Source organism: Oncorhynchus tshawytscha, linkage group LG14 (assembly GCF_018296145.1).
Source record: "Oncorhynchus tshawytscha isolate Ot180627B linkage group LG14, Otsh_v2.0, whole genome shotgun sequence".
NCBI lineage: Eukaryota > Metazoa > Chordata > Actinopteri > Salmoniformes > Salmonidae > Oncorhynchus > Oncorhynchus tshawytscha.
In genome coordinates this window covers 25882863-25898103 of record NC_056442.1, presented here as the reverse complement: position 1 = coordinate 25898103, position 15241 = coordinate 25882863, and the positions used below count along the sequence as shown (strand labels likewise).

The following is a 15241-nucleotide window of genomic DNA, read 5'->3' as shown; positions in this document are numbered from 1 at the left end:
GCATAGTGTTCTCCTGGTCACTAGTAGTTTAAGAGGGGGGGGGGTTGTGTTAAAAGGAGGGGAGGCCACCCTTACTGGTCTAATTTATTGATTTTCCTGTGGACTTACTGTCTCTGTGTCTGTTTCTGACTCGGTGTCTCTCTGTGTCTCTCTGTCTATGGGTCTCTCTCCATCTCCGTGTCTCTCTCTGCCTCGGTGTCTCTCTCTGTCTCGGTGTCTCTCTCTGTCTCTGTGTCTCTCTCTGTCTCGGTGTCTCTCTCTGTCTCTGTGTCTTTCTCTGTCTCTGTGTCTCTCTCTGTCTTGGTGTCTCTCTCTGTCTCGGTGTCTCTCTCTGTCTCGGTGTCTCTCTGTGTCTCTTTCTGTCTATGGGTCTCTCTCTGTCTCGGTGTCTCTCTGTGTCTCTCCCTGTCTCTGTGTCTCTTTCTGACTCGGTGTCTCTCTGTGTCTTTCTGTCTCTGTGTCTCTTTCTGACTCTCTGTCTCTCTCTGTCTCTGTGTCTCTCTCTGTCTCTGTGTCTCTCTCTGTCTCTCTCTGTCTCGGTGTCTCTTTCTGACTCGGCGTCTCTCTGTGTCTCTCTGTCTATGGGTCTCTCTCTGTCTCCGTGTCTCTCTCTGTCTCTGTGTCTCTCTCTGTCTCTCTCTGTCTCGGTGTCTCTTTCTGACTCGGCGTCTCTCTGTGTCTCTCTGTCTATGGGTCTCTCTCTGTCTCCGTGTCTCTCTCTGTCTTGGTGTCTCTCTCTGTCTCGTTGTCTCTCTCTGTCTCGGTGTCTCTCTCTGTCTCGTTGTCTCTCTCTGTCTCGGTGTCTCTCTCTGTCTCGGTGTCTCTCTCTGTCTCTGTGTCTCACTCTGTCTCTGTATCTCTCTCTCTCTTTGTATCTCTCTCTCTCTTTGTATCTCTCTCTCTCTCTCTGTGTATCTCTCTCTCTCTCTCTGTATCTCTCTCTCTGTATCTCTCTCTCTGTGTATCTCTCTCTTTTTGTATTTCTCTCTCTCTCTCTCTCTGTGTGTATCTCTCTCTCTCTCTCTGTGTATCTCTCTCTCTCTCTCTCTCTCTCTGTGTGTATCTATCCCCGTATCTCTCTCTCTCTCTGTATCTATCTCTCTCTCTGTATCTCTCTCTCTGTGTATCTCTCTCTCTCTCTCTCTGTGTATCTCTCTCTCTCTCTCTGTATCTCTCTCTTCCTCTCTCTCTGTGTATCTCTCTCTCTGTGTATCTCTCTCTCTCTCTCTCTGTGTATCTCTCTCTCTCTCTCTCTGTGTATCTCTCCCCGTATCTCTCTCTCTCTCTGTATCTATCTCTCTCTCTGTATCTCTCTCTCCCTCTCTCTGTATCTCTCTCTCTCTCTTTCTCTCTCTCTCTGTATCTCTCTCTCTCTGTGTGTATCTCTCTCTCTCTGTATATCTTTCTCCCTCTCTCTTTATATCTTTCTCCCTCTCTCTTTCTCTCTGTATCTCTCTCTCTCTTTATATCTTTCTCCCTCTCTCTTTCTCTCTGTATCTCTCCCTCTCTCTTTCTCTCTGTATCTCTCCCTCTCTCTCTCTGTATATCTTTCTCCCTCTCTCTTTCTCTCTGTATCTCTTTCTCTCTCTCTCTCTGTATCTATCTCTCTCTGTATCTCTCTCTCTCTGTATCTCTCTCTCTCTGTATCTCTCTCTCTCTCTGTGTGTGTATCTCTCTTTCTCTCTGTATCTCTCTCTCTCTGTATATCTTTCTCCCTCTCTCTTCTCTCTGTATCTCTTTCTCTCTGTGTGTATATCTCTCTCTCTGTATATCTTTCTCCCTCTCTCTTTCTCTCTGTATCTCTCCCTCTCTCTCTCTGTATATCTTTCTCCCTCTCTCTTTCTCTCTGTATCTCTTTCTCTCTGTGTGTATCTCTCTCTCTCTGTATATCTTTCTCCCTCTCGCTTTCTCTCTGTATCTCTTTCTCTCTGTGTGTATCTCTCTCTGTATCTCTTTCTCTCTGTGTGTATCTCTCTCTCTCTGTATATCTTTCTCCCTCTCTCTTTCTCTCTGTATCTCTCCCTCTCTCTCTCTGTATATCTTTCTCCCTCTCTCTTTCTCTCTGTATCTCTTTCTCTCTGTGTGTATCTCTCTCTCTCTGTATATCTTTCTCCCTCTCGCTTTCTCTCTGTATCTCTTTCTCTCTCTCTCTCTGTATCTATCTCTCTCTGTATCTCTCTCTCTCTGTATCTCTCTCTCTCTTTGTATCTCTCTCTCTCTCTGTGTGTGTATCTCTCTTTCTCTCTGTATCTCTCCATCTCTCTCTCTGTGTATCTTTCTCCCTCTCTCTTCTCTCTGTATCTCTCCATCTCTCTCTCTGTGTATCTCTCTCTCTCTGTGTGTGTATCTCTCTTTCTCTCTGTATCTCTCCCTCTCTCTCTCTGTATCTCTCCTCTCTCTTTCTCTCTGTATCTCTCCCTCTCTCTTTCTCTCTGTATCTCTTTCTCCCTCTCTCTTCTCTCTCTGTATCTCTCCCTCTCTCTCTCTGTATATCTTTCTCCCTCTCTTTTCTCTCTGTATCTCTTTCTCTCTCTCTCTGTATCTATCTCTCTCTGTATCTCTCTCTGTATCTCTCTCTCTCTCTGTATCTCTCCTCTCTCTGTGTGTGTATCTCTCTCTCTCTCTGTATCTCTCTCTCTCTATCTCTCTCCCTCTCTCTTCTCTCTGTATCTCTTTCTCTCTGTATCTCTCCCTCTCTCTCTCTGTATATCTTTCTCCCTCTCTCTTTCTCTCTGTATCTCTTTCTCTCTGTGTGTATCTCTCTCTCTCTGTATATCTTTCTCCCTCTCGCTTTCTCTCTGTATCTCTTTCTCTCTCTCTCTGTATCTATCTCTCTCTCTGTATCTCTCTCTCTCTGTATCTCTCTCTCTCTGTATCTCTCTCTCTCTCTCTCTTTCTCTCTGTATCTCTCCATCTCTCTCTCTGTGTATCTTTCTCCCTCTCTCTTCTCTCTGTATCTCTCTCCATCTCTGTATCTCTCCATCTCTCTCTCTGTGTATCTCTCTCTCTCTGTGTGTGTATCTCTCTTTCTCTCTGTATCTCTCCCTCTCTCTCTTTGTATCTCTCTCTCTCTGTGTATCTCTCTCTCTCTGTGTGTGTATCTCTCTTTCTCTCTGTATCTCTCCCTCTCTCTTCTCTCTGTATCTCTCCCTCTCTCTTCTCTCTGTATCTCTCCATCTCTCTCTCTGTGTATCTTTCTCCCTCTCTTTCTCTCTGTGTATCTTTCTCCCTCTCTTTCTCTCTGTATCTCTCCCTCTCTCTTCTCTCTGTATCTCTCCCTCTCTGTATCTCTCTCTCTCTGTGTGTGTATCTCTCTTTCTCTCTGTATCTCTCCCTCTCTCTCTTTGTATCCCTCTCTCTCTGTGTATCTCTCTCTCTCTGTGTGTGTATCTCTCTTTCTCTCTGTATCTCTCCCTCTCTCTTCTCTCTGTATCTCTCCATCTCTCTCTCTGTGTATCTTTCTCCCTCTCTTTCTCTCTGTGTATCTCTCTATTTGTTTTTGTCCCATGTATGAGCTGGTCCCTGTTTTATTGTACTGTTATCCAGTTGCAGCACCAGGAATTCACTGGGGGAGCTAGTGGAGATGCTAGGCTTATTTTGAGGGTGCTTCAGCACCGGCAAGCCCCTCCCTGGAGCTCCTCCCTGCTGATATCTCGTCTGAGCTGCTCCTCTGATGTTCTGGTGTGTCTTCTGCTTCAGAAGTTGCTGGTCGGTGATTTCCCCCATGAACTGGAAGCGGAGGAGATGGAAGAGGACGTCCCCAAACGCAAGAACCGCAAGAACCGCGAAGGACGGGTAAGACGAGTGAAACACACAGGACGATACAGCCATCTACTGTACCTGTATGTTGTCACTGCATAGGGCAACATTTTCCTCTCGCAAATACACAAGAGTGCTATGAGTTAATGCACCGCAACATTTGACATAAATGGGAGATCTGAAACTTCCGCTTCCAATTGCATCGCATGTAGTGTGTATCCATGTGTATACCAAAACTGCTTCAACTAAACTTCCTTCTCACATTTTGCTCATATTGTAATTTCACTCCTCCTGTCTATTTGAAATGTTACTGTATTTGAAATGTTACTTGAATTTGAACTTTTAATTTAATTTCACTCATCCTCTCTTTTCTCTTTCAACTTCCCGTTAACACTTTGCTATTTATCAAGAGAAGTAACTAATAGAAAAAGCATTAATGGAGGTTAAACAGCCGGTCAACTGATCCATCGCCCTGAATGAGACAGTTACAGGCTTCCTCCCTCCATCCAGTTCCCTTCACATTTCAGAGCGCTAGCTGACTCTCTTGTCTAGTACGTAGGAGCCACTGCGAGTTATGCAAACTCCAGCCTCTCAAGTGGTGCTATCAAATCCTCATGGAAGCCCTCTCCCTCTCCTCCTGCTGTACTGAGAGGGTGGAAGCCCTCTCCCTCTCCTCCTGCTGTAGTGAGAGGGTGGAAGCCCTCTCCCTCTCCTCCTGCTGTAGTGAGAGGGTGGAAGCCCTCTCCGTCTCCTCCTGCTGTACTGAGAGGGTGGAAGCCCTCTCCCTCTCCTCCTGCTGTAGTGAGAGGGTGGAAGCCCTCTCCCTCTCCTCCTGCTGTAGTGAGAGGGTGGAAGCCCTCTCCCTCTCCTCCTGCTGTACTGAGAGGGTGGAAGCCCTGGTCCCTCTCCTTTATGCTGTACTGAGAGGGTGGAAGCCCTCTCCCTCTCCTCCTGCTGTAGTGAGAGGGTGGAAGCCCTCTCCCTCTCCTCCTGCTGTACTGAGAGGGTGGAAGCCCTCTCCCTCTCCTCCTGCTGTACTGAGAGGGTGGAAGCCCTCTCCCTCTCCTCCTGCTGTACTGAGAGGGTGGAAGCCCTCTCCCTCTCCTCCTGCTGTACTGAGAGGGTGGAAGCCCTCTCCCTCTCCTCCTGCTGTAGTGAGAGGGTGGAAGCCCTCTCCCTCTCCTCCTGCTGTACTGAGAGGGTGGAAGCCCTCTCCCTCTCCTCCGGCTCTTCTCTCCTGCCCGCTCCTCTTCTCTGCTCTTCTCTTCTCTTCTCCTTCCGGCTCCTCTCTCCTGCCCGCTCCTCTTCTCTGCTCTTCTCTTCTCCTTCCGGCTCCTCTCCTGCCCGCTTCTCTCTCTCTTCTCTTCTCTGCTCTTCTCCTTCATGGAAGCTCCTCTCTCCTGCTGAGAGGGTGGAAGCTTCTCTTCTCTTCTCTGCTCTTCTCTTTCTCCTGCTTCTCCTTCCGGCTCCTCTCTCCTGCCCGCTCCTCTTCTCTGCTCTTCTCTTCTCCTTCTGGCTCCTCTCTCCTGCCCGCTTCTCTTCTCTTCTCTGCTCTTCTCCTTCTTCTCCTTCCGGCTCCTCTCTCCTGCCCGCTTCTCTTCTCTTCTCTGCTCTTCTCTTCTCTTTTCTTCTCCTTCCGGCTCCTCTCTCCTGCCCGCTCCTCTTCTCTGCTCTTCTCTTCTCCTTCCGGCTCCTCTCTCCTGCCCGCTTCTCTTCTCTTCTCTGCTCTTCTCTTCTCTTCTCCTTCCGGCTCCTCTCTCCTGCCCGCTCCTCTTCTCTGCTCTTCTCTTCTCCTTCTGGCTCCTCTCTCCTGCCCGCTTCTCTTCTCTTCTCTGCTCTTCTCTTCTCCTTCCGGCTCCTCTCTCCTGCCCGCTCCTCTTCTCTCCTCTTCTGTTCTCTTCTCTTCTCCTTCCGCTCCTCTCTCCTGCCCGCTCCTCTCTGCTCTTCTCCTCTCCTCCTCTTCTCTCTCTCCTTCCGGCCTCTCTCTCCTGCCCGCTCCTCTTCTCTGCTCTTCTCTTCTCCTTCCGGCTCCTCTCTCCTGCCCGCTCCTCTTCTCTCCTCTCTTTCTCTTCTTTCTCCTTCCGGCTCCTCTCTCCTGCCCGCTCCTCTTCTCTGCTCTCTCTCCTCTTCTCTCTCCTTCCGCTCTCCTGCCCTCCTCTTCTCTGCTCTTCTCTTCTCTTCTCCTTCCGGCTCCTCTCTCCTGCCCGCTCCTCTTCTCTGCTCTTCTCTTCTCCTTCCGGCTCCTCTCTCCTGCCCGCTCCTCTTCTCTGCTCTTCTCTTCTCCTTCCGGCTCCTCTCTCCTGCACGCTTCTCTTTCTCTGCTCTTCTCTTCTCCTTCCGGCTCCTCTCTCCTGCCCGCTCTTCTCTGCTCTTCTCTTTTTCTTCTCCTTCCGGCTCCTCTCTCCTGCCCGCTCCTCTTCTCTGCTCTTCTCTTCTCCTTCCGGCTCCTCTCTCCTGCCCGCTTCTCTTCTCTGCTCTTCTGTTCTGTTCTCTTCTCCTTCCGGCTCCTCTCTCCTGCCCGCTTCTCTTCTCTTCTCTTCTCCTTCCGGCTCCTCTCTCCTGCCCGCTTCTCTTCTCTGCTCTTCTCTTCTCTTTCCGGCTCCTCTCTCCTGCCCGCTCCTCTTCTCTCAGGCAGTCAGACGTACAGTAGCAGCCGTACACTGAGTACCAAGAAGCCACCCCCCCCCTCTCAGCTTTAAAGATAAAACAGATACATATTCATATCTCAGTTCACTATACTCAATTCATACATTTTGGGAGGGAGGTTGGAAACAAGTCATTATTGCAAGTGTATTAGTAGTGTATGAATGGTCGTGTGGGCATTAGATACAGGACATTGTATGCACAGTATTTCGACATGCAGTGAGTTATCAGATCACGTATGTGGATGCATTCTAAAGAACTCTTATTAGACGAGAAAGGCGTCTCTCTCTCTCCGTCCTGTGTGAAGCCTCGCTGCAGGCTGTAAGACTGTATCTGTCATCCAAACAGCCATGTTGTTAATTGGAGCTTGAAGTTCCCTGGTAGGTGTCATCAACCCTGCCTGTCTGAGGAAAGAGTGATTAGAGTGAAGGGGGGGGGCACCTGTTAAAGTAGCAGATGATTATGGTGTGTGTGTGTGTGTGTGTGTGTGTGTGTGTGTGTGTGTGTGTGAACTCCGTTCACCCGTCTGTGTTCTCGTTGCAGGCCTGTGGTGTAGGGGGTATGAGGAAGAGACAAGAACCCAGCACCATTGAGGACAGGGACAAGCCGTACGTCTGTGACAGTGAGTATCACACGAGCGCACGTGAACGCACACAAACATGCGCGCACGCACGCACAGACACACAGACACACAGACACACCATGTCTAAGAGCCATAGACAACATTGTTAGTGCAGGCTAAACTACGCTGGCAAGCATATGGCTGCTGTCTCCCCTCTGCACGAAGCAAGCAATTCTCTCACTGCCAATGTTAAGGGGACAACTCCTCTAGTGGGAATGAGAGCGCTGTTAAGGCTGCTAGAACAACAAGCGTTTAACGGGAACACTATAGAGCAATCTATCGAGCAATATTCCAACTGAAACGGTGACATGGCATTAGCTCGCGATGGATCAGCATTCATTCATTGTGAGTGTATCTATTTTCAGTGGCGCATGATTGATAGATATGGTATAAGTATGTTATGCTGATTGTATTGGGCTGCATTTAGTTATGTCTCTTGATTTTGTGTGTGTGTGTGTGTGTGTGTATATATGTGTGTGTGTGTGTGTGTGTGTGTGTGTGTGTGTGTGTGTGTGTGTGTGTGTGTGTGTGTGTGTGTGTGTGTGTGTGTGTGTGTGTGTGTGTGTGTGTGTTTGTGTGTGTGTTCCAGTCTGTGGGAAGCGCTATAAAAACCGTCCGGGCCTGAGCTACCACTACACTCACACACACCTAGCGGACGAGGAGGGAGAGGAGGACTCTGAGCGACACACCCTGCCCTTCCAGCGCAAGAACAACCACAAGCGTGAGTCCATGTGTTACAGCAGGTTCTACCCTCTACCCTGAGGCTGGCTGCTACACTATGTCATGTGTTACAGCGGGTTCTACGCTATACCCTGAGGCTGGCTGGTACACTATGTCATGTGTTGCAGCGGGTTCTACGCTCTACCCTGAGGCTGGCTGCTGCACTATGTCATGTGTTACAGCAGGTTCTACGCTGTACCCTGAGGCTGGCTGCTACACTATGTCATGTGTTACAGCGGGTTCTACGCTCTACCCTGAGGCTGGCTGCTGCACTATGTCATGTGTTACAGCAGGTTCTACGCTGTACCCTGAGGCTGGCTGCTACACTATGTCATGTGTTACAGCGGGTTCTACGCTCTACCCTGAGGCTGGCTGCTGCACTATGTCATGTGTTACAGCTGGCTCTACGCTCTACCCTGAGGCTGGCTGCTGCACTATGTCATGTGTTACAGCTGGTTCTACGCTCTACCCTGAGGCTGGCTACTGCACTATGTCATGTGTTACAGCTGGCTCTACGCTCTACCCTGAGGCTGGCTGCTGCACTATGTCATGTGTTACAGCGGGTTCTACGCTCTACCCTGAGGCTGGCTGCTGTACTATGTCATGTGTTACAGCGGGTTCTACGCTCTACCCTGAGGCTGGCTGCTGCACTATGTCATGTGTTACAGCGGGCTCTACGCTCTACCCTGAGACTGGCTGCTACACTATGTCATGTGTTACAGCGGGCTCTACGCTCTACCCTGAGGCTGGCTGCTACACTATGTCATGTGTTACAGCGGGCTCTACGCTCTACCCTGAGGCTGGCTGCTGCACTATGTCATGTGTTACAGTGTTACAGCGGGTTCTATGCTCTACCCTGAGGCTGGCTGCTGCACTATGTCATGTGTTACAGCGGGCTCTACGCTCTACCCTGAGGCTGGCTGCTGCACTATGTCATGTGTTACAGCGGGCTCTACGCTCTACCCTGAGGCTGGCTGCTGCACTATGTCATGTGTTACAGCGGGCTCTACGCTCTACCCTGAGGCTGGCTGCTGCACTATGTCATGTGTTACAGCGGCTCTACGCTCTACCCTGAGGCTGGCTGCTGCACTATGTCATGTGTTACAGCGGGCTCTACGCTCTACCCTGAGGCTGGCTGCTACACTATGTCATGTGTTACAGCGGGCTCTACGCTCTACCCTGAGGCTGGCTGCTGCACTATGTCATGTGTTACAGCGGGCTCTACGCTCTACCCTGAGGCTGGCTGCTGCACTATGTCATGTGTTACAGCGGGCTCTACGCTCTACCCTGAGGCTGGCTGCTGCACTATGTCATGTGTTACAGCGGGCTCTACGCTCTACCCTGAGGCTGGCTGCTACACTATGTCATGTGTTACAGCGGGCTCTACGCTCTACCCTGAGGCTGGCTGCTGCACTATGTCATGTGTTTCAGCGGGCTCTACGCTCTACCCTGAGGCTGGCTGCTGCACTATGTCATGTGTTACAGCGGGCTCTACGCTCTACCCTGAGGCTGGCTGCTGCACTATGTCATGTGTTACAGCTGGGCTCTACGCTCTACCCTGAGGCTGGCTGCTGCACTATGTCATGTGTTACAGCGGGCTCTACGCTCTACCCTGAGGCTGGCTGCTGCACTATGTCATGTGTTACAGCGGGCTCTACGCTCTACCCTGAGGCTGGCTGCTACACTATGTCATGTGTTACAGCGGGCTCTACGCTCTACCCTGAGGCTGGCTGCTGCACTATGTCATGTACCCTCCGCTCTCATGTCACGTCAGAGTAACCCACGCTGGACGCAGTATCCTACAGAATGTTCAATGTGGTAGCATTTCTGTCTGTCTGCATGTCTGTGATGCTGTTTGTCTAGCCCGGCCCTGAATTGGACGGTGTTAATTGGCTGAGCAGGGACATTGAGAGGAAGTGTGTCGGGAGGGGGTCTTTTTTGTTCCCCTCTCTCCCCCAGCCCGTTCCATGTCCGCGGTTGGTCATTTACACTGAGCAAGGCTGCATCCCAAATGGCACTTTGTAGGGAATAGGGTGTCATTTGGGACGCGGGCAGAAACACAGCTGTAGTCGTCCCCACATCAATGTCCTTGTAGAAGAATACCCATTTACCTCCTGGAGTTAATTGGCTGAGTGCTGGTTTAGATTGGCCTGTCTTAGTGGATTGTCCGTCACTGGGTCCTGGTGCTGATGCTTGTGTGTTCTGTGTTATGTCGTGTGTGTGCTGCAGTTTCAGGACTCTGCAGGGTGAAAGAGAAGACATTGGTTGCATTTGAGAGGTTTATTATCCTCCTCTCTTCTCCTCCTGCTACACACACGCACGCACTCACACACTCACTCACTCACTCACACATGCACGCACGCACGCACTCACACACTCACTCACTCACGAACTCACTCACGAACTCACACACACACTCACCAATACATGCACAAAACTCAATCCTCTTGTGAAATGAAAATAGAAGCCTATTGTTTGTGTGGGTGTTTCTATCTTATGGTTTTCCCAATAGGCTAAGTGTCGAGTTGCAGATGCACCTCCTTTATATTACACCATATATAATGATATTACTATGAATGGTTATAATGAAACTGGTCCATACATTATTCATGTAATATTCTCCCTAAAATATGGCTAGACTAGAGTCTGTAAGCCTGGTTCAGGCAAAGTTAAAGGAACACTCCACCCAAAAAAACTATCTTTTAGTATTTGTTGCATTAGTCCATTGTTGATATAGTCCCAGAATGTTTTGCATGTCCGCAATCAAGTTTTCAAGACATATTTTGAAATGCAGAACTTTCAAAATGCAGAAACCCAAATGGAGTAGAAGATTTGCTGAAATCCAGTCTCTTTCTTCTTTTTAAAATGTAGTTATTTTACCCCCATCATTCTCTCCCTCTTCTCTCTGACTCTCTCTCTCTCTCTCTCTCTCTCTCTCTCTCTCTCTCTCTCTCTCTCTCTCACGGTTCACCATGCTTTCTTTCCTCTCTCTCTCTCTCTCTCTCTCTCTCTCTCTCGGTTCACCATGCTTTCTTTCCTCTCCCTCTTCTCTCTGACTCTCTCTCTCTCTCTCTCTCTCACGGTTCACCATGCTTTCTTTCCTCTCTCTCTGACTCTCTCTCTCTCTCTCTCTCTCACATGGTTCACCATGCTTTCTTTCCTCTCTCTCTCTCTCTGACTCTCTCTCTCACGGTTCACCATGCTTTCTTTCCTCTCTCTCTCTCTCTCTGACTCTCTCTCACGGTTCACCATGCTTTCTTTCCTCTCTCTCTCTCTCTCTCTCTCTCTCTCTCTCGGTTCACCATGCTTTCTTTCCTCTCCTCTTCTCTCTGACTCTCTCTCTCTCTCTCTCTCACGGTTCACCATGCTTTCTTTCCTCTCTCTCTGACTCTGACTCTCTCTCTCTCTCTCTCTCTCACATGGTTCACCATGCTTTCTTTCCTCTCTCTCTCTCTCTCTGACTCTCTCTCACGGTTCACCATGCTTTCTTTCCTCTCTCTCTCTCTCTCTCTCTCTCTCTCTCACGGTTCACCATGCTTTCTTTCCTCTCCCTCTTCTCTCTGACTCTCTCTCTCTCTCTCTCTCACGGTTCACCATGCTTTCTTTCCTCTCTCTCTGACTCTCTCTCTCTCTCTCTCTCTCACATGGTTCACCATGCTTTCTTTCCTCTCTCTCTCTCTCTGACTCTCTCTCACGGTTCACCATGCCTTCTTTCCTCTCCCTCTTCTCTCTGACTCTCTCTCTCTCTCTCTCTCTCTCTCTCACAGTTCACCATGCTTTCTTTCCTCTCTCTCTCTCTCTGACTCTCTCTCTCTCTCACGGTTCACCATGCTTTCTTTCCTCTCTCTCTCTGACTCTCTCTCTCTCTCTCTCTCACGGTTCACCATGCTTTCTTTCCTCTCCCTCTTCTCTTGACTCTCTCTCTCTTTCTGACTCTCACGGTTCACCATGCCTTCTTTCCTCTCCCTCTTCTCTCTGACTCTCTCTCTCTCTCTGACTCTCACGGTTCACCATGCTTTCTTTCCTCTCTCTCTCTCTGACTCTCTCTCTCTCTCTCACGGTTCACCATGCTTTCTTTCCTCTCCCTCTTCTCTCTGACTCTCTCTCTCTCTCTGACTCTCACGGTTCACCATGCTTTCTTTCCTCTCCCTCTTTTCTCTGACCCTCTCTCTCTCTCACGGTTCACGATGCTTTCTTTCCTCTCTCTCTCTCTCTGACTCTCTCTCTCTCTCTCACAGTTCACCATGTCTTCTTTCCTCTCCCTCTTCTCTCTGACTCTCTCTCTCTCTCTCTCTCGGTTTACCATGCTTTCTTTCCTCTCTCTCTCTCTCTCTCTCTCTCTCTCACAGTTCACCATGCTTTCTTTCCTCTCCCTCTGACTCTCTCTGACTCTCTCTCTCTCTCTCTCTCTCACAGTTCACCATGCTTTCTTTCCTCTCTCTCTCTCTCTCTGACTCTCTCTCTCTTCACCATGCCTTCTTTCTCTCCCTCTCTCTCTGACTCTCTCTTCTCTCACAGTTCACCTTGCTTTCCTCTCTCTCTCTCTCTGACTCTCTCTCTCTCTCACGGTTCACCATGCTTTCTTTCCTCTCCCTCTCTCTCTCTGACTCTCTCTCTCTCTCTCTCTCTCACAGTTCACCATGCTTTCTTTCCTCTCCCTCTTCTCTCTGACTCTCTCTCTCTTTCTGACTCTCACGGTTCACCATGCTTTCTTTCCTCTCCCTCTTTTCTCTGACCCTCTCTCTCTCTCACGGTTCACCATGCCTTCTTTCCTCTCCCTCTTCTCTCTGACTCTCACAGTTCACCATGCTTTCTTTCCTCTCTCTCTCTCTCTGACTCTCTCTCTCTCTGACTCTCACGGTTCACCATGCTTTCTTTCCTCTCTCCTCTCTCTGACTCTCTCTCTCTCACTCTCACGGTTCACCATGCTTTCTTTCCTCTCTCTCTCTCTCTGACTCTCTCTCTCTCTCTCACGGTTCACCATGCTTTCTTTCCTCTCCCTCTTCTCTCTGACTCTCTCTCTCTCTCTCTCTCTGACTCTCACGGTTCACCATGCTTTCTTTCCTCTCCCTCTTCTCTCTGACCCTCTATCTCTCTCATGGTTCACCATGCTTTCTTTCCTCTCTCTCTCTCTCTGACTCTCTCTCTCTCTCTCACGGTTCACCATGCCTTCTTTCCTCTCCCTCTTCTCTCTGACTCTCTCTCTCTCTCACGATTCACCATGCTTTCTTTCCTCTCTTTCTCTCTCTCTCTCTGATTCTCTCTCTCACGGTTCACTATGCCTTCTTCCCTCTCCTTCTTCTCTCTGACTCTCTCTCTCTCTCTCTCTCATGGTTCACCATGCTTTCTTTCCTCTCTCTCTCGCTCTCTGACTCTCTCTCTCTCTCTCTCTCTCACGGTTCACCATGCCTTCTTTCCTCTCCTCTTCTCTCTGACCTCTCTCTCTCTCTCTCTCTCTCTCTCACGGTTCACCATGCTTTCTTTCCTCTCCCTCTTCTCTCTGACTCTCTCTGTTTCCCATCAGTTTGATGAATGACAGATTATTCCACAAGGAGATTAGATTTTCTCTTTCCCTCTCCTCTCTCTCACGGTTCACCATGCCTTCTTTCCTCTCCCTCTTCTCTCTGACTCTTTCTGTCTCTCTCTCACGGTTCACCATGCCTTCTTTCCTCTCCCTCTTCTCTCTGACTCTCTCTCTCTCTCTCTCACGGTTCACCATGCTTTCTTTCCTCTCCCTCTTCTCTCTGACTCTCTCTCTCTCTCTCTCCATTTCTTTCTCTCTGCTTTTGTCTTGTGATTTATCCATCGCTTGTTTTTTTCCTTCATTTTTTTTCTATATTTATTTCCATTGCAGGATTTGAAGCCGATTGTTCAATTGAACTGCAGCATAGAAATTCATGGCTGCTTCTCCATTTTTTTTTCTTCATGAAGTGACAGAGGCAGGGGGGCTGGTTTTGGGCATTGATGTGATGGGGGCTTGACGAGGGGGAGAGGGGGGGGTGTTTACTTTAGAGGTCGGCCCTCTGGTGTGCACCTGAAAATTGGTTTTGTGAGCAGAAAGAGTCAAGCCAGTTCTCGTTAAGTCCTCTCCCCAAAACAGAATTGAGATTCCGAGTCTGGTTTATCTGGACGGACAGACGGTCGGAGGAGTGAGAGCAGGAGGGGGGGATGGAGGGATGGAGGGATGGAGAGGTGTAACATGTAATTGAGCCCTTTGAAGGTCAGCGTCCTTTTGTTCCTGTTTTTCTTTTTTTATATATTTATTTATTATAAATTCTTTCCCAGTTTCACCTCACTCACAAAATGGCTTCGCTCACCTTGCTCTGCCACTGTGAGAAGGAATCCTTGTGATCAGCTATAAGGACTAAATTAATTATGTATCAAACCTAAAATGGCGTCCTGGCTGTCTCTGTTCTCTTTCTCTTTTTCTCGCTCTCTCTGTCTGTCTGTGGGGTAGAATACTATATGTGGAATGAGATCTATGGAGTCTGGTAGTTGGTTCTGTTCCAGCATATTCACATGTGATGAAAGTCCTGCAGTAAGAGAGAGCGAGTGGTCTTTTTAATGAGAGTCTAGTGACAGTGACAGTGGAGGGCCTGTGTCACTGTGTCATTGTAGGGACCTCGAATGTTCAGGCAGCTTCACAGACACTATAGAAGCTCCAGTCTAGAGCGCCCAGTTCAATTGTATGTAGCTGTTGCAATATTTTGTGAGTGGGCAACATATACTATCATCCAAAATGGACAAGTTGAATTATTTTTCCATATTAAATGATTTTATAATGCACTAATGTGGACAGTTTGTGTTACTGCCTTACACAAACTCTCATTTACAATTGAGTGATTTTGACCTCAGATTGTTGATGTTAATATAACAGTTTATGGTCATCAAGATAAAACTAAATACATTTCTTTAAACAGATAACTATACTGAACAAATATATAAACACAACATGTAAAGTGTTGGTCCCATGTTTCATGAGCTGAAATAATAAGATCCCATATATTTTCCATTCGGACAAAGAGCTTATTTCTCTCAAATGTTGTGAACACATTTGTTAACATCCCTGTTAGTGAGCATTTCTCCTTTACCAAGATAATCCATCCACCTGACAGGTGTGGCATATCAAGAAGCTGATTAAACAGCATGATCATTACACAGGTGCACCTTGTGCTGGGGACCATATTTAGAGTTGATACTCTAAAATGTGCAGTTTTATCACAAAACAATGCCACAGATGTCTCAAGTTTTGAGGGAGCGTGCAATTGGCATGCTGACTGCCGGAATGTCCACCAGAGGTGTTGCCAGATAATTGAATGTTCATTTCTCTACCATAAGCCGCATCCAATGTCATTTTAGAAAATTTGGCAGTACATCCAACCGGCCTGACAACCGCAGACCACGTGTAACCACGCCAGCCCAGGACCTCCACATCCGGCTTCTTCACCTGCGGGATCATCTGAGACCAGCCACCTGGACAGTTGATGAAACTGAAGA

At 48.6% G+C, this 15241-nt stretch overlaps 1 protein-coding gene across 1 annotated transcript in view; it reads left to right on the top strand.

The window, feature by feature from the left end:
* dpf1 (D4, zinc and double PHD fingers family 1) overlaps window positions 1-15241 on the top strand; it is a 50228-nt gene that overhangs the window by 21147 nt on the left and 13840 nt on the right. Inside the window, exons 6-8 of the mRNA XM_042297225.1 lie at window positions 3700-3795; window positions 6946-7024; window positions 7614-7745. Of these exons, the coding sequence (XP_042153159.1) occupies window positions 3700-3795; window positions 6946-7024; window positions 7614-7745 (307 nt within the window). The remainder of the gene's footprint in view (window positions 1-3699; window positions 3796-6945; window positions 7025-7613; window positions 7746-15241) is intronic.